The 19,451-nt window shown below is 51.5% G+C and overlaps 2 protein-coding genes across 5 annotated transcripts; both read right to left on the minus strand.

Moving 5' to 3' along the window:
* Window positions 1–11: 11 nt before the first annotated feature.
* Window positions 12–15,184, minus strand: AURKAIP1 (aurora kinase A interacting protein 1). 4 transcript variants are annotated; one of them, XM_085558718.1, is made up of 4 exons: window positions 15,170–15,184; window positions 2,851–2,939; window positions 1,790–2,232; window positions 12–806 (listed from the first exon to the last, which is right to left on the minus strand). In XM_085558718.1, the coding sequence occupies exons 2-4, from the start codon at window positions 2,900–2,902 to the stop codon at window positions 699–701; spliced, it is 603 nt and encodes a 200-aa protein (XP_085414844.1). In that variant the 5' UTR covers window positions 2,903–2,939; window positions 15,170–15,184; the 3' UTR covers window positions 12–698. The 4 variants fall into 4 exon arrangements, with proteins under 4 accessions (XP_085414844.1, XP_021385569.1, XP_077644233.1 ...); XM_021529894.4 differs by lacking the exon at window positions 15,170–15,184 and adding an exon at window positions 3,518–3,550; XM_077788107.2 differs by lacking the exon at window positions 15,170–15,184 and adding an exon at window positions 3,486–3,536 and having other exon boundaries at window positions 2,851–2,938.
* LOC110470339 (uncharacterized) lies at window positions 5,061–15,150 on the minus strand. The gene is made up of 6 exons (XM_077788220.2): window positions 14,950–15,150; window positions 7,859–7,910; window positions 7,392–7,579; window positions 6,901–7,056; window positions 5,970–6,080; window positions 5,061–5,836 (listed from the first exon to the last, which is right to left on the minus strand). The coding sequence occupies exons 1-6, from the start codon at window positions 15,088–15,090 to the stop codon at window positions 5,723–5,725; spliced, it is 762 nt and encodes a 253-aa protein (XP_077644346.1). The 5' UTR covers window positions 15,091–15,150; the 3' UTR covers window positions 5,061–5,722.
* Window positions 15,185–19,451: the final 4,267 nt, after the last annotated feature.

Raw genomic sequence — 19,451 nt, forward strand, 5'->3', positions numbered from 1 at the left:
CCCAGATAAAGTCCTCTGTCAGGGTTTATTTTAAACACCTGTATTTTTCACAGCTTTCACAACTCTCTTCAACCATGCAAAAACAGCTGATTTTATCAGACTTGTCTCAGGCACAAACGTTTTTTGTAGTTAATGAATAATTAGCTCTGAGCTTCTACTTTGACCAGTATCTGGATGTTCTACACGACAGGGATCAATCAAAGACAAAAAAATAACCATTTTTTATTAGCACAAAATAGAACACAAAAATAAATGTGCCTTTTAAGGCTCCACATAAGAGACAACAAAAGCTCCAGCAGGTAAATTTCCTGAAATTCTGATCCAATTCCCACCCCACCACAACTCTTAGGAAAACTTTCTGCAGTAAGGCTGTGAAAGAATGCAGCTTAGTAAAGAATTTCCCAAAGCTTTGTGCCATATAAACAACAGGAATTCTTTCACTGATCCCTTCTCCCACAGCTGATTTTTTTTAGATTCTATCTTATCTCAAAGAGAAGACTTGAGAAATTCAGCAATGGCCACAGGCCAGCAGAAAAAAGCTCACACCTCTCCTTTGGGAAGGAAAAGCTGCCAGTTTGTCCTGGGAAAACTCCTTCCTACTATTTTCATCACAATCAGAAAAAGGTTAAATGTCATTGACATACTTAAATATTTTTTAATAACAATTGCAGGTTAAAATTTGTGACAGGTGTTTTTTTTTATCGCTTGGAACTCCTCAGGTAGATCTTGGGGGTTTGCCACCCTGCAGGAGCACTTTTCAAGCCAGCTCTTTTCCAGATGCGCTCCAAATCTTTCTCAAATTTTATCTAAAAGAGGAAAAAAAAAAAAGAAAAAATGGTAACACAGCTTAGAAATAGCAGCCACTGCCCACGTGTCCCAAGAACGGTGTAGGTGTAACACACACAAAGGAAACAAAGGTTTTAGGTATCAAAATATTGAATTTTACTGCAGAAAATACATCAGAAGACATTAAAATGCACAGGGATTTTGGCAGTATCATTTTACAAGTCCTGTGCAAGGAAAACTGAGAAGGTGGACAAAGAAATGGTAAGGGAAATAAGAGGATTTCACCTTTCAGAGTTCACTGCAAATCAGAAGCTGTGGAATTACAATTAACCCTAATTTGCATCTGGGCAATGTGAGAATTCCTAGAGAATTAACTAAATTAATCCCAAGAAAAGCAATGCTGAAGGAGAATATCCCCAGCTTGAACAAAGCCCCATGTCTTCCCTCACATCTTCTATTAAAGGAAATAAAAGGCTTCTAGATTAAAAAAATAGAATAAGAAGCACGTGAGGATGTTGGCATGGGAGAAATTAAGATTAAAGGAGTCTCCCTGATCCAGGGTAGACACATGAATTCATCCTTCACGCAAATAGTACGTTCATCTCCATTAATCACACATATTTATAAAATGGAAGAAAAATTAAGCCCAGCAATGATCACATTTATATTTGGAATCACAGAATCACTGAGGCTGGGGAAGATCTCTGCGATCAGTAAGTCCAGCTGTGACTGTCCCCACATCTAGGAATTCCTTGGACACCTCCAGGGATGGAAACTCCAAACCTCCCTGGGCAGTTCCAATGCCTGGACACCCTTTCCATGGAGACATTCCTGCTGGTGCCCAACCTGACCCTCCCCTGGCACAGCTTCAGGCTAAATGCTGAGTTCATTCAAGCTCATTTTTCCTTAAATCCACTTAAATCCATCACCCAACCCCTACCCAGAGGCTGGTTGGAAACGTGGGCACATTTCTGTCGGGAAACTCCCCCTCCCCTGAGCTCACCTGACGCTTCTTCTTGCGCCCCTCCTTGATCCTCCTGCGGATGAACTTCCTCCTCTTGAGCAGCTTCTTGTACTTGTGCCTGTTCATTTTCCTCCTGCGGATCTTCAGCACGTTCCTGCACTGCACTCGGTCACCCAGAGCTCCCTCTCCTTCCTCCACATCCCCTGTCCCAGCAGCAGGGGGACACTCAGAGGGCTGTGGGCTTTCATGGCTGGCTTCTTCCTCAGCCCCCTCAGCTTTGGGGAGGGAGTACCTGACTGTCAGCCAGCTCTCCAAGGGGCTGATGGAGAGTTTCCTGGGAATGAGGATCTCCTCCAGCTCAGGATCCAGCGTGTGCCACTGCTGGGGCTGCGCCCCGCTGGTGTTGGGGGGCTGGGTGCTGTAGCGTGCGCACGGAGAGCGGCAGCAGAGGAAGGAGGACACGGACCTGGGCAAGAGGTGGCCTTTGGGAGAAAGGGCTTGCACTTAAAAAGGCAGAATTTTCCAGAGAAAAGCTCTTGCCCAGCTCTCAAACCGCCAGACAGCTCTGGCCAAAGCAAGCTAATAAAGGGAAACACTCACAGAACTTGTATCGACAACAGAAAAGCGAGGAGAGATTTTCAATTTTCACTTTTAACTACAACACTGTCATGTTAAAAATATATTATGTTTTACTGGGTAAGCTGCCCAAATCATCCAGGCAGAGCAGGGTGGAGGGTGAAAGGGTTGGAATTCCATGGTCTTTAAGGTCCCTTCCAACCCAAAACCTTTCCATGATTCCATTCAGAGGAACGTTCTTGTGTTTTCTGATGGAAAATCAATTTGGAATGGTAAGGAAGTGTTTGCTGTATCAAACCTCTCTGCTGCTGAGGAATCTTCTCCTAAGGTTAAAAGCCTTAGACCAAAGCCACACCATACTTACACAATAAATCAGAGACATAAAAACATTTGACAACCAGTGACTCAACAACCACCTCCTCTCTCCTGCACTGCTTGGTGGAAAAGAACTTTCTAGGAACCCAATCACCCCAGGAAAATAAACTCAAACAAACAGAAAACTTGATCACACAATACGAATTTACCTGCAATTCTTGAAGCCTTCAGCAACTGGGAACTCAGCCTTGATATTAACATTTTGTTTCTCTTTGTTCACTGGCAGAGCCAGCAATGACTGTTCAAATAAGAACATTTATTCAGTAATGCAAACATGCAGGTTTAAAAAAATCTTCCTTATTTAGCCTCACATCCCTGAAAGATAGGCTGACACCCTAAACATCCTCCTGGTTTTACCCTCAGTCTGTCGGGCTCTGCTGTGGGGGTCAAGCACAGGGGCTTGACTGTTCAAATAAGAACATTTATTCACTAATGCAGACATGCAGCTTTAAAAAACCTTCCCTATTCAGCACCACAGCCCCAAAAGATGGGCTGAGACCCTAACCATCCTCCTGGTTTTACCCTCAGTCTGTCGGGGTCGAGCACAGGGGCAGCTGAGCCGCCGAGGCGATTTATTAATAAAGCTTGGGCTGTTTTAACTTTAAAAGCACGGCAATTCTAGCCGAGCTCCGTGGCGCAGCCCCGCTCCTCCCTAAGGCCGGCGGCAGCAGCCGCGCGGCCCAAGCACGGGCGGTCGCCGAGGGGCCGCCTCCTTCCCCTCAGCCCTGCCGGCCCGGCCGGGGTCCGCGAGCAGCCCCCGAGCCGCCGCCCCCGCCCTCCCCTCACGGCCCCGCCGCCGCCGCCGCCATCACCCACCGGCCCCGCCGCCACCGGAACTTCCGGCGGCGCGCGGCGCCCCCGGCGGCGCGCGCGGTAACGGCCGCGGGGACGGCCAGGGTCCCGCGGGGATGGCCAGGGTCCCGCGGGGACAGTCAGAGTCCCGCGGGGACGGCCAGGGTCCCGCGGGGACGGCCAGGGTCCCGCGGGGACAGTCAGAGTCCCGCGGGGACGGCCAGGGTCCCGCGGGGACGGCCAGGGTCCCGCGGGGACGGCCAGGGTCCCGCGGGGACAGTCAGAGTCCCGCGGGGACGGTCAGAGTCCCTCAGGGACAGTCAGAGTCCCTCGGGGACGGCCAGAGTCCCTCAGGGTCCCTCAGGGACGGCCAGAGTCCCACGGGGACGGTCAGGGTCCCGCGGGGACAGTCAGGGTCCCATGGGGACGGTCAGGGTCCCTGAGGGACGGTCAGGGTCCCTCAGGGACGGTCAGGGTCCCGCGGGGACGGTCAGGGTCCCTCAGGGACGGTCAGGGTCCCTCAGGGACGGTCAGGGTCCCATGGGGACGGTCAGGGTCCCTCAGGGACGGCCAGGGTCCCATGGGGACGGTCAGGGTCCCTCAGGGACGGTCAGGGTCCCTCAGGGACGGTCAGGGTCCCTCAGGGACGGTCAGGGTCCCGCGGGGACGGTCAGGGTCCCTCAGGGTGCCAGGCTCAGCCCCTCACGGGTCCTTGTGGTCCTTCATGGTCCCTCATGAGCCTCTGTGGCCCTTCATGCTCCCTCACAGGTCCTTATGGTCCCTCACAGCTGTTCAGGGCTCCGCAAGGTGCCAGGCTCGGTCCCTCATGGGTCCTTATGGCCCTTCATGGTCCCTCACGGCTCTTTATGGCCCTTCATGGTCCCTCACAACCCCATGTTATTGGTAACCTGTGATTCTGTGAAGGATTTTGTGATTCCCTGAAGGGCTCTGTGATTCCCTAAAGGATTCCCTGAAGGGCTCTGTGATTCCCTGAAGGGCTCTGTGATTCCCTAAAGGATTCCCTGAAGGATTCTGTGATTCTCTGAAGGGTTCTGTGATACCCTTTGGGCTCTGTGGTGCTGTTTCAGTGAGCCTGTCCCTGTTGATGCAGGGATCACCAAGGCACAGCCACCTCTCCCTGCCACACCCAGCTCTGTATCCGGGGGCAGGTCCCGGTGGCAGGTCCAGGGACAGCCACACCTGTCCTCTCGCCTTACCTGGCTGTTGTTTTGTCTTCTCCTGCTCGGCACAGGAACCCTCTTGGCACAGCATGAAAGTGCCTAATCAGCTGGCATGAGGGAGGGATGTTGAAGCCAATCCCAGACTTCAAAGAGCTTTTTGCTTTTGTACCTACCTCAGCCAGAACACAAGAGATTTATTCACCAGCTGCTTGTAGTATTTCAGATCAGAACAAGGGTCTGTCTCTGGTTTGGGCACGCCCCACTGTGTCAAACCCAACTACCCTGAAAGGTTAATGTGGGTTAGAGTTTCTTCCTGAAAATTAGGAGTAAAGTTCCCTTGTCGGGAAAGACAAACCTATGGAGGAGAAATTAAATGAAGTAAACAGTTTGCTAAACAGACTGTTTATTTAATCAAGACTTTATTGAAGACATTTCAGAAGTTTATGTACAAAACAACATTCCCACCCCCATATCAGGCTGTTAGTCACCCACTGGGAACAAAGCAATTGCCTGGTGTACACTGGCAACCTGGGCACACTCAGAGTTTGCCACAGAATTCACAGAAGTACCAAATTCCCTTGGTTTAGAGCTGAGCCTTGGCTCAGTTAAGAACAAAGGAAATCAAAGGAGTTTTTTTCTGGAATTAACTAAGCATACTGGAACCTGACAGCCTACACTGGCCTTACTCTGAGCTCGGGTAATTTAATTCTGCTAAGAGCCAGAAGCCCACTTTGGGTTTGGAAGTGGAAAGGGAGCAGCAGCCCCTGGATGTAACTTGCAGGTTTGAATCCATCTCAGAGGGCTCCAGGAGATGCCCATCACCGAGAGCACAGTAGTGTTTGCAGGGAGCATTAGAGCAGAGCAGTAGCAATACCAAAGTGAAAGACTCAGCCCCTTTGCTTTCCAAATACACCTAGAGAGAGGCTGAGTGTCAGACTGGCTATTTCAACAAGCGTGTAAAATAAAAACCAAAACCCTAGAGACACAGACAGGAGTGGCAAGGTTAAATTGTGACTGACGAGCTGTTCCTGGAGAGTTCTGTGCACTTCTACCACGGCAGAGTTTCCCCTTGCCAGTCCAGGAAAGATCCATTTTCTTTTTCACCGAGACGGTCCAGAACGGAGAGAATACCTGGGATAGCCTCCTGCACCTGCATGGGAGCCTGGAATGAATCAAGCTTAGGTCAATATCCTTCAGAAGAGAATTAAATGTATTTAAGGATGATCTGGAATGAAGGGGATGTATTTTTGTGTGTCACAGCACACGGAGGTCACGTTTCCAGCGCTGGCACTCACCATGTTTCCACCCATGTCTGTTTGAAGCCAGCCTGGGTGCAGGGAAATGCAGAGAATTCCGTCTGATTTCAGGTCTGCAGCGAGACACCGGGTGATCATGTTCAGTGCAGTCTGCGGGAGTGGAAACCATCAATTAATAATAAACAATAATAATTAATAATAAACAAATAAACAGCCCCTTGTTGTTTATATGCCTCGAGCACCACCTCAAGCCCAGGTGGTGGGCACCTCCCACCCTGCTGCCACAGCAAGGGGCAGGAAGAGGCTCTCAGTAATTCATCCAGACATTCTGGGAACTCTGAAGGCTCTACCACCACAAACTTAGTGCCCAAAAACGAAACTGAGTTGTAATGGAAGATAAAGTAGCATTTGAAATGCCTCAGGAGCTGTGAGGAGAATAATATTGACATAAGGACTGTGTTTTTCTGCACTAATCACTACACAAACATTCATTTACTTCTGAACAGGGAAAACAAGCATTTAACAGCTTATGAGTAGGTGGTGTAGGAGAAACTGTATGTGTGATCCTGACTATCTGTACAAACTCAATCTCTGGGTGTGGGAAAACTAAAAATCCCACCTGTCACGAAGTGACATCCCCACGTACAGGTCAGCACACCTTTTGCTGAGCTTCCTGCCTGCTCTCTCTTGGACAGGAGTGGAACACAGCTGATGGAACCCACACTCGATGGCATCAGCTCTTCCCTGAATGCCAAATCCCTCAGGAGTGGATCTGTCTCAGGGCAGGGATTTGGGAGCCTGTTCTCCAGAAGCTGCTCCAGGTGCAGTGTTCCACAGCTCCCATTCCCACCCAAGTGAAGAACAAGAACACTTTTTGTGTCCACAGAGCTGCTGCACCCCTTCCTAAGGTCAGCATGGTCTCTACCTTCCCTCAGCCAGGATCACAGCCCAGGGGAGGGAGCCCACAAACCTTTGCTATCCTGTAGGGATAGACCTTGAGGAACATCTCGTTGGCCTGGACGAGCTGCATGGAGGCAGCCAGAGAGGACATGTTGATGATGGCAGCTCTGTGACAGCCCATGCCAGTGCCCAGCTGTGCTGCCTTCCTCAGCAGCGGGAGGAACGCCTGTGAAAAACAGAGTTTGCTTTCATTTGGTGATTTGGATTGGAGCTGCATCATTCCCTCCTTCAAAGCAGGAATCCCAGGAATCTGTGCCACCACGGCGCAGCACGGCGTGGTGATGGCTCCTCACACCCAGTGGGCAGAGGAGACCTTCCTCCAGCAGCCTCTTCTGCCCACCTCCTGTCCCCACCTGCCACGAAGTGACCCCACACCAGGTGCACAGGCAGCAGCTCCCTGTCAGAATTGTCCCTGTGCATCTCCAAGGGGATGAACACCTGGACAAGTCCAGCTCACTTGTGCAAAAGCCCCAGACTGAGCCCATCCCTGCCTGTCCTCACCTTGGTGACCATCAGCTGGGCCACGGTGTTGGTTTCATAAATGGTGAGCATGGTCTCTGCCGTGACCTCCTCCAGCGAGGCGAGCACGTTGATGCCAGCGTTGTTGATGAGGCAGTTCAGCCCTTTGTCTCCCACAATTTCTTCCACTTCCTTGACCACTTTCTTGATGCTGTTCTCACAGACCACATCTGCGCAGAGGAGGCAGGAGGAGCCCCGGTGAGCAGAGCAGGGAGGGCCTGGCACGAGACAACCCGTGCCAAACCAAAGCTGAGGCTCCGCAGGGACGTTTGGGCAGCACACAGGTGAGAATGCACAGATTTCACAGAATTACATTTCCCCAGTGTTCTCTTAGGATGGTTTTCAGCTGCTGGAGATCGTGTCCAGCTACTGATCACTCAGGAGACCAATTTTTTTAAGATGCATTCACCTGAGCTGCAGAAATTTCAGAAATAAAGCCCTTTACTCACCCAGCTGCAGGAGCTTGATGTTGCTGTATTGCTTGCTAAGCTGCTGCAGTTCCTAGGAAGAAGAATTATTTTTATTTTATATATATATATGTGTATATCTCCATGGCTGTTACAGGAATCACTTTGAATTCTGCACCTCCAGAATTGCAACTGAAATATTTTCATGATTGGACTGAAGGCAGAGATTCTCTTTTTTTTTCCAGCTTGCTGAGCAGCTTTCCTAAAAGCCAGATCAGGAAATGGGACTCTTCCCCTGCTTAGTCCAGATTCCAGTGTGCTGGATTTTTAGGGGGATATTTCTCAGCTTTAGTGCTCAGTTTTCAGCATTCCAGTAAAAATCCAGTGCCTCCCCAATTCTGTAAAAAGAGGGAAATTCTCCTGAAGCTCAGCTAGAGCTGGACACCCCTTCAGGGCAACAGGAACGCTTTTAAAAAGCCATTTGAAATTCCTGTTTGCAGGAAAATTTCCCCAGCAGTTTCCCTATGGGAATTTCGTTTTCCCAGCAGCCTCGTTAGCGTCAGTTCTTGTAAGTGGAGGTGAAGCCCACCAAGAAATTGGTCTGAGGCACAGCCACTGTCCAGGAAAACAATTCCCTCCCTGCTGGAGCTCACTCATCTGCCTGTCAGCACGGCAGGCTGGTGCTGCTGCAGAAATCCGTGCTCTGTCTGTTCTGGCTGCACAAAGCCTGTCCAAATTGGATTTATGGGCCCGGCTGGAATACTCTGCTTTCTGTGCCATGAAGCCAAGTGGGAAGCGTGGCCAAAGACAACAGATGGATTCCATATTCCCAGTCATGTTCAGGAGACACAGCAACCTGGCCAAACATTCCAGCCCCGGCAAATCCCTTTCTTTAGGAGCCCTTTGGGAATAGGGGTCAGGAGGGCAGGGTTGGAAAGAATCCTTCTCTGCCCCTTGGAGACACTTTCGGGACTCGGTGTCCTCTGACAAACCATAATGGATCACATCTTTTATCTCACATCAGACCCTGCAGGGTTCTCTCCAGGCTTGTTTGGGAGATTTGTTCTCCCACCCAGGCCAATCTACAACTGCAGTTAAGGGGAGGGGGAAGGAAAAACAAGCCAGCAGCACAAAACCAGAAGACATTCCTTGCTTTGGACAGGGCTCGGTGGGACAGATTTCCATCAATTAAAGGCCCAGAACACACTGTCTTGTATATTGATGAAATAGCTCTGCCATGTCAAGGCCTGCAGTGATTCTGTGCCTTTGGATTGTCACTGGATTTCAGTGTGACAGTATCACTCAGAGCACAATAAACTCCAGGAGTGCTCTGGCTTCTCCAGGTTTGTCCATTTATTTATAGTTCATTTATTTATGTGCTTTACTCTCCGACAGAAAAGAGCTACCAGCTCCTGCTGAAAGGCAAGAGCTGCTCCGAGCAGCAGCAGCAACTGAGAAGCTTCTGAAATGAGCAATATTTTCAATTAAGAACTGAAGCATTCTCCAGTCCATAGCATGAAATTACAATAGCTGCATGCAAATTAGGTTTAAAATTCAATGGGTTTTCTAGTTAATTACTTAGTTAACAAGTGACTCCCACTTCAGGGGTTTAAATTTCTGAGAAGCAGCTCCCAGGCACAAGGCTGATCTAGACAGCTTTGGTCTTCAAGAATGTTACACCTGATATAAGCTGAAAAATCCAGTTAGAACATCTAAAAGTTGCAGGAAAGCCTATTTTCCCCCTCCTGTGACTAGGAGGAAAATGAGAAAAGGAGGACTGAGACACATCGGTACAGCCAACATATCCCAGCTAAGGCATTTTTAATTAGTGTGCTGTGACAGATAATTTAAAAACAAACAAGACAAAACCCAACAAAAAGCCACAATCCAGCTCCCTAAAACTGTGTTTATTTAGCATGGTAGCTGTAGAACTGCTCTGCACCTGAACAATCACCCCTGAGAATCAACTCGTGGGGAGTCCAAGACGAGAATTAAACTCTGATTAGCATCTGTTGTTTCCTGCTTGCTGACTTTTAATTACGATTAACAAAGAGTCAGCCTATTCTGATTTAAACAAGATCCTCTGGCACTCGGGGCTCCAGAGGCAGACTCAGCAGCACACAGGGTATTTATTGCTAGATTTCAAGCAGGAATGTTTTGTTGTCTTTGTCATTTAGCAAGATTTACTTTGCCTTCTTCGTGAAAGCATTATCCACTTCAGTTACAGCTCTTGGAAAGGGCCTGGCCCCACTCTGCCAGTTGGAAGCAATCAAGCCCAGCAAACACAGCCTGTGGGCAGGATAAAGGTGCTTGGGTATCCTTCACCTCATCCTGCTTGCACTCGGGACAAAGCCAGAGGTGTATCCTATTTTTGTGCGTCCCCCTGAGACAGCTTTTCAGTATCACAGTGTACAGCCAGCTCACTGTTCAACCCTGGAACAGCTTCCACAGCACTGCCCTGACCCACAGCCCTCTCTGACTCCAGAAAAAAACAGACCTCGCTGCTGTAGGAAGTGTAAAACACTTCCAGAAAAAAAAAAATCAAATAAAACGACTCTGCAATAACCCAAAATTAGAAAGGCTTCAAGAATGCCCTCCCTGCCTGATATATATATATATATATATATATATATATATATATATATATTCAGAAATGCCTCCTTTGCCTGATATATCTGGTGCACAGATCACTCAGCTGCTCTTCCCAGTTGCAAACCACATGGCTAAAATATGTGTTAAAGGGAAAAACAAGCCCCAAACCTGACAGAGACAGTGAGCAGAGAGCTGACAAGGGAACAGGCACAGCTTGTGACCCAATCTCCTGCTGCAGAGCGAGGGGAAAATGCACATTTAGCCCTGGAAGCTTCCCAGAGCTCTGCAGAGTGAGGGATTCGTTCACCTGGGGACTCGCTGGGGCTCGGGGAGAGCAGGAGATGCTCCTGTGCACATCCCACAGCTCTGGGCACTTTTAAATTTATTTATTCACCCCACGGCCATCTCCTCCTCCCCCCATCCCACGGGGGACCCCAGTGCAGTCCTTTAGGGCAGAGTTTTCCCTTTTATGGGAAAGCAGGATGGGGGAGGAAGGAGCAAAGAAGGAAAAGAGGAGTGTGGGGAGAATTCCAGCTTGCGCTGGCTCCCTGGTAACGACAGCGCTGGGGTTGTGCCCATGTGGAGAGCAAAAGCAGCACATCGGGATTATTTCCCAGCAGATTTGTAGCTGCTCCCACTGCCAGCAGCCCAGGAAAAGGCAGGCTGGGATCAGAGCGTGGCTGGAGGAGTCTCCGGTGGTGCTTTTCCAGCAGGGGCAGTGGTTATCTGGCTGTCTGCTATCGTGTGATCTGCAGCCCATTTGTTAGGCAAATGTTCTGGGGAGGCCACCTAGGAGCTGCTCAGCCCCAGAGCTGGAGTTTTCACAACTTCTGCCAGCACAGACTCACATGCAAAAGCCTGCAGCTGTTCGGCATTACCCCAAGGTTAGGGAGTTACAGGAGATGTGCTGCTTTTCCCGGTGAAGAGAGGAAAGCGAAGCCAGAATTCCCCAGCATCTCTGGAAAAGCAGGTCCTTAGGAGCTCTTCTCTGTCCACTGCTTGAAGGGCTTCAAAATACTCAGTCACCACTCTGCTGAGAGATTCTTGCCCAAGGTGGAACTGTGTTTGCCAGGAGCTAAGCATATTTAATCGCTTTTCCTCTAAAAACTGGAAGATTCTTTTTAAAAGCCTTTTCATTTAAGCTCTGCCCATCTCCATTCTGCCACGGGAAAATGCTGCTCTGCCAAACCAGAGGAGAGCAGAATTTATAGGAACTGTCCAAAGCTGCTGTTCTCCGGGTTCATCCTCTCATGCAGGAGAGGAAGTGGGGGACAGTTGTACCAAGGAGGATTTTTTTGTGTGGTCAACAAAAAGCCAAGGGGGAAAACCAGAATTGGACCACCTGAATTGCTGCCAAGAGAAAAAGCACTGACCCGGGTGTGCAGAGAAAGAAAAACTCCCTCAACTTCACAGCCCACAAACAGATCTGAGATGGGCCAAGCCCATTTCATGTGCCCAAAATTGAGCCTGCAGTGCCAATCCCTGGAGAGCAGGACCCAAAACTCTGGGAGTTCAACATGAACCTGAGCGTTCGAAATTTGACTGGAAACTCAGCGACAACAAAGGCTCCTCTCTGAGAAAGAAAGAAAAAATAATAAAAATGACAAGAAAATCACGGAACCTTTGCCTTTCCTGCCACGCTCAGCAGCAGTGCCAGGCTGGAGCCGAGCTTTGGGAGCAGCAGCTGAATTTGGTGCTGCCATGACCAAGATTCCCAGTGCTGGAGGCTGGAGCAGGTCTGTTCTTGCCCTCTGCCAGCCCCAAGGACCAGTGGGAACACTCTCAGAGGGTCAGAAAGTTTTGTGCCAGCTCCGTGCATTGCAGATGGGGCAGATAATGCTGGTGAAACCACTACAATACCTTTAGCAAAGAATTCTCTTCCTCGTGGAGTTTCCAAAGCCATCTGTTAGAAATCTGCTTTCAGCTGACTGCAGAGGTTTCTATTGATGTCCTGCCAAAGCACAGCACATGGCCTAGAGGTCCTTACAAAGAACAAAAACCCACCCTGATCCACCAAGGACAAAAATTGCCCCCCTAAAAAATAATAATAAAAAAAAAAGCTCAGGATGCACCCCACGTGGCCGGCAGGATCCCCAGTGGGGTTGCTGGAATGTGGCTCCTGGCCAGTTCCTTACCCTGCCAGAGGCTTTCCAGGTTTCTCCCACCAGCAAGGAGTGACCCAGACTCTTCCCAGACACATTGCACTGTCTGGAGGCTCTTTCATCTTCCTCTGCAGCTTTGCAGCCTTTTTGCTCCAGATTTTTAAATACTGACCACACAAAAATACCCCCAAAAAACAAACCAAACCCAAACTGACGAGTTGTGCTGAGATTTGCCCGTGTAATGTTTCCTAAGAAGTTCTTCCTGTTGAACCATTTCACTTCTCCGTGTAATGGATCTGAGACCATTATGATGAAAAAATCACAGGGGCCAGTCGGTGGAAAAGAGAAAAAAACCTCTTTGAGCAGTGGCTGAAGCAGCTTTAGGACAAACAACACGCAGGGAGATTTTGATCTACACAGGTCGGATGTCTCTGCTGCTTTCCTGTGCCACTACTACACCGGGCTCTTGTGCAATCACTGGTAGGAAACAGGGCTGGGAGCGGTGCCAGGAGTTCAGAGGGAACAGGATGGAATGAATTTCTGCTCAGGTGCTGCCAGGAGGGGCTCGGGGGAGCCACAGGGAGCAGCAGCCCTGAAAGGGAGCTGTGCACCTGATCCCTGCCTTGCTGGGCTCTTTCATTCAGAAATACCCTAAATGTGCTGGAGACTTTTTTTTAAAAATTAAGATATTTCCCTTCGGTTTCATAAGGACCTGCAGAGGTCAGACTGCAGCTGTTACCTGTCCCACATCCTGAGCACCACCTTTTGGAGGATTTTTTTGTAGCTAAGCAGTAAACAAAGTTGCTGTGTTTGGTTTATTGCTGGGACGGCGCGATCACAATCTGTGCAGAAGGAACCAAATCCCCCAGAAGGAGCAGACACAGGGGCTCCGTTTCCCTCTGGAATTTGCCTTTTGCCCTGGGGGGATGCAGGAACGGCGCTGTGGGTATCAATTCTCCTTCCAAATGCCTGGGCCATTCCAGGGGGGTGCGGGGCAGTGGCAGGGCTGAGGGATTCCCAGAGCTCCGAAGGAGCAGGGGAGGGATGGATGGATGGAGGGATGGAGGGATGGATGGATGGATGGAGGGATGGATGGATGGATGATGGATGGATGGATGGAGGGATGGATGGATGGATGGATGGATGGATGGATGGAGGGATGGATGGATGGAGGGATGGATGGATGGATGGATGGAGGGATGGATGGAGGGATGGATGGAGGGATGGATGGATGGATGGATGGATGGATGGAGGGATGGAGGGATGGGTTCCTGTGAGAGTTCCTGTGCTGCCCAAATCCCCCCTCACCGAGGAGAGCCGAGATCAGCCTGCACACACAACAGGTGACGCTGCTGACCACCCCAGCGATTTGCCTCCCAAAAGTTTGAGAGGTGTGCTAAATTTGATCCGTGAAATTTGAGTTTGAAAGGCTCCTATAAAAATCTTTGGGAGTCCCAGAACTACTGCGATGCTGCAGCAGCAGGGACTTGGGCTGAAATGGGAGAGAGAGAGAGGGCACCAAGCGGATCCACAAGTTGCAGGTATCAAAAACCCGTTTCCAACAGGAACTCTGAGCCCTGCCCAGCAGAGAGGGACCTCAGAGAAGTCTTTAATTCATTGCTCATTTGGGCTTTCTCACTTGTTGCAAGTGCAGCAGAGAAAAAGAGGCAGACAGGGCACACGGCTCCTGCTGGGGATACAGACACGCGTGGAGAGAGAGAAGGAAAGCTGCGGCGGGTTTCTCTCACGGGAAATGTTTCTGGGGGATGATGGGCTGCCCCTGCTGGGCTCCGGGCCGTGCAGACCCGGACAAGGACAGGACAGACATCTCCAGCAGCAAATCCAGCGAGAAACTCGGCGATGAAAGGAGGGGCAGGAGCGTTGGAGATGCTGCAGCTCCCCGGCCGTGTCCCGCTCGCTCTCCTCCTCCCGTGAACGCTCCCCATCATCGGTAAACCCCAGATCCAACCCCGGAGAGCTGCCCGGTACCGGCTCCACCCGGCCCGGCTCCAGCCCGGCCCGGGAGCTCGGTCCCGGCTCCAGCCCGGCCCGGGAGCTCGGTCCCGGCTCCAGCCCGGCCCGGGGGCTCGGTCCCGGCTCCATCGCAGCCCGGGGGCTCGGTCCCGGCTCCAGCCCGGCCCGGGAGCTCGGTCCCGGCTCCAGCCCGGCCCGGGGGCTCGGTCCCGGCTCCAGCCCGGCCCGGGAGCTCGGTCCCGGCTCCAGCCCGGCCCGGGAGCTCGGTCCCGGCTCCAGCCCGGCCCGGGAGCTCGGTCCCGGCTCCAGCCCGGCCCGGGAGCTCGGTCCCGGCTCCAGCCCAGCCCGGGCTCTCGCTGCCGGCACAGGGATGCTCGAGATGTGCCGCTTTTCCAAAGTGCCTTCTCCTCCCTCCCGACCCCTTTACCCCATTCCGGGGTCCCCAGGCGCCCTCGCCCCGCTTACCTGCGCCTTCTCCGGGTACCGGCAGGTCGCGAAGACCAAATCCGGGGAGGGGCTGGCGGCTGCGAGCCCCCGCACCAGCCCCAGGCCGATGCCGCGGCTGCAGCCGGTGATGAGCACGGAGCGGCAGCGCGGCTGGGCCATGCTGGAGCGCCGGGCCCGCTCCGCTCCGCTCCCGGCGCTTCTTCAGCGCACGCGGTTCTCAACCTGCGCGGTGCGGAGCCGGCCCCGCCGCCCCCGGCCCGCCCCCGCCGCGGCGCCTCCCCCGCCCGGGGCAACGGGAATTGGCTTTTCCCTCCTCACTCCGGGGAATAGGGAATTGGCTTTTCCCTCCCGGCTCCAGGGAATGAGCGGCCGGGGAAAAGGGAATTGGCTTTTCCCTCCCGGCTCCAGGGAATGAGCGGCCGGGGAAAAGGGAATTGGATTTTCCCTCCTCGCTCCAGGGAATGAGCGGCCGGGGGAACGGGAATTGGCTTTTCCCTCCTCGCTCCAGGGAACAGGGAATTGGCTTTTCCCTCCTCACTCCGGGGAATGAGCGGCCGGGGAAAAGGGAATTGGATTTTCCCTCCCGGCTCCAGGGAATGAGCGGCCGGGGAAAAGGGAATTGGCTTTTCCCTCCTCACTCCGGGGAATGAGCGGCCGGGGAAAAGGGAATTGGTTTTTCCCTCCTCGCTCCAGGGAATGAGCGGCCGGGGGAACGGGAATTGGCTTTTCCCTCCCGGCTCCAGGGAATGAGCGGCCAGGGGAAGGGGAATTGGCTTTTCCCCCTCCCACAAGGACCCGAGCCCATCCCGCAGCCCCGTCCCACCCAGTTCAGAGCAGCCCCCGAGCCCTCTGCCCCTGTCTCAGCCCCACGGAAGCGGACAGGATGAACTCGCTCCCTCCGGCAGGCAGGAGTGGGCACAAGGGAAGGATTCAGCTCCTGGACGGGGGAAGAAGCAGAGGGAGGAATGAATCCCCGTTTGTGGACTGCTCACGTTCCTGCCGAGGCTTTTTAAAGTGTGCCAGGCACCACAGTTCTGTCCCTTGCTCGACCCTGGAAATCACCAGAGGATCCTGCCCTCAGCTCATCCATATTGATCCTTCCCAGATCAATAACCTCTTTATTACTCACCTGCACACTCGTGCACAAACTGGTAGATGGAGGTTTAAAGGCTTTACTACATCTGTAAGCATAATATTGCTCTTTTCTTTTTTAAAAGATCACTACACTTTTAAAATATTTTCACCTTTCTAGAGGTTAAGGATAGACTCTGCCCTTGAACTTGGGAAACTGAAGAACAAAGATTTGGTAATTTGGAAAAATTCTCAGAAAAGCCTCAAACAGCTGCTGTGTCTACCCTGTTTCCCTTTTGTTAGTTTAATTCGAAATACCTGCAACAGCTCCAAAAACGTACAGGATTTATTTATATTAAAGTATCGCTGCTGCACAGCTCAGGTTTGATGTTACATCACATTCCCGGGGAGATGAAGATGACAAAATCCTTCCAGCCATTTCTCCTACCTCAGACAGTGCTGGCTGTGAGCAGAGCTGCCATGGGGCTCCTGGAACAGCCTGGATTCCTGTTCCCCCCGGCTGGGGGAAAAGCTCAGCCCTGTGCACACAGCAGCTGTGGCAGGAAGCCAGCAGCAAGGCTGCCCTGGAGATTGATACCTGTTTTTCTCTTTTCTTCCAAATAAAGCTCCATTCCAGCAACTTCTGTCTCACAAACAGCAACACTCCTCTTTCCCAGGTGCTTTAATTTAATCCATCACCGTCCTGCCCACGTTTCAGAACCATTTCCTTTGTGCATTACCACTGCTCTGGTGGGGTTGGAAAAGCTTTTTTTAAATCCCCATCAAGCCTAAAACTGCTTAGTGACCTCTTTGTGCTTGGGATGATGGCACAGCTGGAAGTTTGCACAGCTGGGATTGGCAACCTCTGGGAAATAATCCTCTGGGCTCTAATCTGGGACATCTTTGGTGGCTTTCCCACCTGCAGCTCTGACACAGTGAATTTACTGCTGGGTGAGCCATTTTTTTGGGAAAACAAAGCCTGGAGGATTATTTTCCAGGAAGGATGGGCCGGGTGGCCAGAGTGGGCAGGTTTTACTGAGGGAGGAGCAGGTGGGATTTATCTGAGGAATGTGGATCAGCACCTGGCCAAGCCTCTGGTGTCTTCTACCAGTCAGGTTTCAGTGCTGTCCTTCAAAGCAGAACATCCCAGAGCAGGAGGAACTGCAGGTGAACACCAGGAACAGACCAGAGACCAACCTGAGGGAGGTTCTGATCACCAGAGGTGGAGAAAACAAAGCCATAACTCACCTGAAGGGCTGAGAGCTGTTCACACACACAGGGACACGTGGGGCTTTTGATTTCAGGTGAACTTCTGCCAGCTCCAGCCACGGCACCCTGCCCTGCTCAGCAGCAGCGATTTCCTCGATGTCCCAGCAAACCCACCCCAACATTTTCACCCCCAGTGTCCCAGCAAACCCACCCCAGATGTTCAGATACCCCAACACCTTCACCCTCAATGTCCCAGCAAACCCACCCCAGATGTTCAGATACCCCAACATCTTCACCCTCAATGTCCCAGCAAACCCACCCCAGATGTTCAGATACCCCAACATCTTCACCCCCAGTGTCCCAGCAAACCCACCCCAGATGTTCAGATACCCCAACATCTTCATCCCCAGTGTCCCAGCAAACCCACCCCAGATGTCCAGATGTTCAGCCACCCCAACATTTTCACCCCCCAAGAAGTAGCACAAAGCCCAAGGGATGGTTTTCTCTTCAGGCCCAGCTCTTCCTCCCTGTCCAGGTGAGGAGCCCCAGAGCAAACACAGCTCAGGAAACTCAGCTGGGACCTGCCAGCTACTCCTGAAGTCAGAGAAATGCACTTCCCACCTCAAATCCTTGTGGATTGGGGTATTTTGTTTGGTGCCCAAAACTCCTGCCTTTAAGGGAATGGGGATTGAATTCCAAGTCTTGAATCTATTACAGTTTAAAAATATCTTCATTTTGCACCAATTTCTTTCCTTATGAGTAGGCACAAGTGGTGTAGCTCATAAGAAACTCAAGGGAATATAATAGAAAATCAAATACTTTAATGAAATTAGGGAGCATGAGAGTAACAGCTCAGATATACCACTAGAACTGATACTACTGGGCTGTGGGGCTCTGCTAATTGGTTTTTAAATGCTCTGTCCATCAAGCATGCAGACTGACAAACTACGAATCCTTCAGAGTGTCAAAGATCCTGAGTAAAGAATTTTCAACCACTTCAAATGGATATATAGGAAATGTCTTCTGAGCTGGTGGCCTGCACACAGCATTGCACAGATAAAAATATACTACTCTCAATGCACAGAGCTAAATACTTTCACATTTATCAGAATTTTCTACACAAGTCTTTTTTTTTTTCTGATAGAATTCAAGTTCTGAATTTTCTGTATATATCTTCACCTGTATTAAACAAATGCTTATTTACATTGTGGGTAAAGTGTAAAGGCTAGGAAGGCCATTTTCCCATACTGTACTGTAACACTGCAAAATATATATACACAGAGAACCTAATATAGGCAACAGGTCTAAAAAAAAAAAAGGTCACCTCCCACCTGTACAACATCACCGAGCCAGCATGGAAAGAGGGCATTGTTAGCACCAAAGCACTCCCAGGGGGATGAGGAGCTTCCCAGTCCCACAGGGAAGAACTGCTGGGCACAGCATTCCAAGGATGGGCCTGCAGGACTGGAAGCCCCAAACGCTGCAATGGAAATGCTGAAGAGCAGGACAGGAGCTCTGAGAGTGAAGGTGACAGTGACACCCTGGCACAGGGCACCCCTGACATCCCTTCCCACCCTGTCAGTCTTTCCTTTGCCTTCGTGGATGAGCACAAACTGCTGCCTCGAGCCAGGGTGGTTCACTAGCCAGACTGAGCCTGCACAAGCCACGGGGAAGGAGCTCTGCTGGCAGAGGGAATTCTCAGGGAAGCAGCCCTGTCTCACCAACTGTGCCTGGGTGCTGGAGGGAAATCCCTGGTGGGCATTCCCTTGGGAAGCAGCCCCCAGTTCTGTGCCCGGGGTGCCAGAGAGAATTCCCTCAGGAAACCACCCCAGCTCACCAGAGCGAATTCCCTCAGAAGGCAGCCCTGGTGGGCATTCTCTTGGGAAGCAGCCCCAGAAGGGCTCACCGGCAGGAATTCCCTTGGGAAGCAGCCCCAGAAGGGCTCACCGGCAGGAATTCCCTTGGGAAGCAGCCCCAGAAGGATTCACTGGCAGGAATCCCCCCGGGAGCAGCTCTGGGGGCTCGGCAGTGCCAAATCCCCCCAGGAGCAGCCCCAGCAGGGGCTCACCAGCAGGAATTCCCCTGGGAGCAGCTCTGGGGGCTCACCAGCAGGAATTCCCTTGGGAAGCAGCCCCAGCAGGGCTCACCGGCAGGAATCCCTCCAGGTGCAGCTCTGGGGGCTCAGCAGTACCAACCCCCCGGGAGCAGCTCTGGGGGCTCAGCAGTGCCGATCCCCCCAG

Source organism: Lonchura striata, chromosome 21, assembly GCF_050655825.1.
Source record: "Lonchura striata isolate lonStrDom1 chromosome 21, ASM5065582v1, whole genome shotgun sequence".
NCBI classification, from domain to species: Eukaryota; Metazoa; Chordata; class Aves; order Passeriformes; family Estrildidae; genus Lonchura; species Lonchura striata.

What these genes read in the sequence shown, in the direction of transcription:
- AURKAIP1 (XM_085558718.1), bottom strand. Translation starts at nt 2,902, where the DNA reads ATGTTAATATCAAGGCTGAGTTCCCAGTTGCTGAAGGCTTCAAGAATT. An exon ending in GAAGGCTTCAAGAATTGCAG is followed by an intron (nt 2,233 to 2,850) that starts GTAAATTCGTAT and finishes TTTCTCCCAAAG; the next exon opens with GCCACCTCTTGCCCAGGTCC. An exon ending in GGCGCAAGAAGAAGCGTCAG is followed by an intron (nt 807 to 1,789) that starts GTGAGCTCAGGG and finishes TTCCTCTTTTAG; the next exon opens with ATAAAATTTGAGAAAGATTT.
- LOC110470339 (XM_077788220.2), bottom strand. Translation starts at nt 15,090, where the DNA reads ATGGCCCAGCCGCGCTGCCGCTCCGTGCTCATCACCGGCTGCAGCCGC. An exon ending in CATCAAGCTCCTGCAGCTGG is followed by an intron (nt 7,580 to 7,858) that starts GTGAGTAAAGGG and finishes TCCTCTGCGCAG; the next exon opens with ATGTGGTCTGTGAGAACAGC. An exon ending in CCCAGCTGATGGTCACCAAG is followed by an intron (nt 7,057 to 7,391) that starts GTGAGGACAGGC and finishes TGTTTTTCACAG; the next exon opens with GCGTTCCTCCCGCTGCTGAG.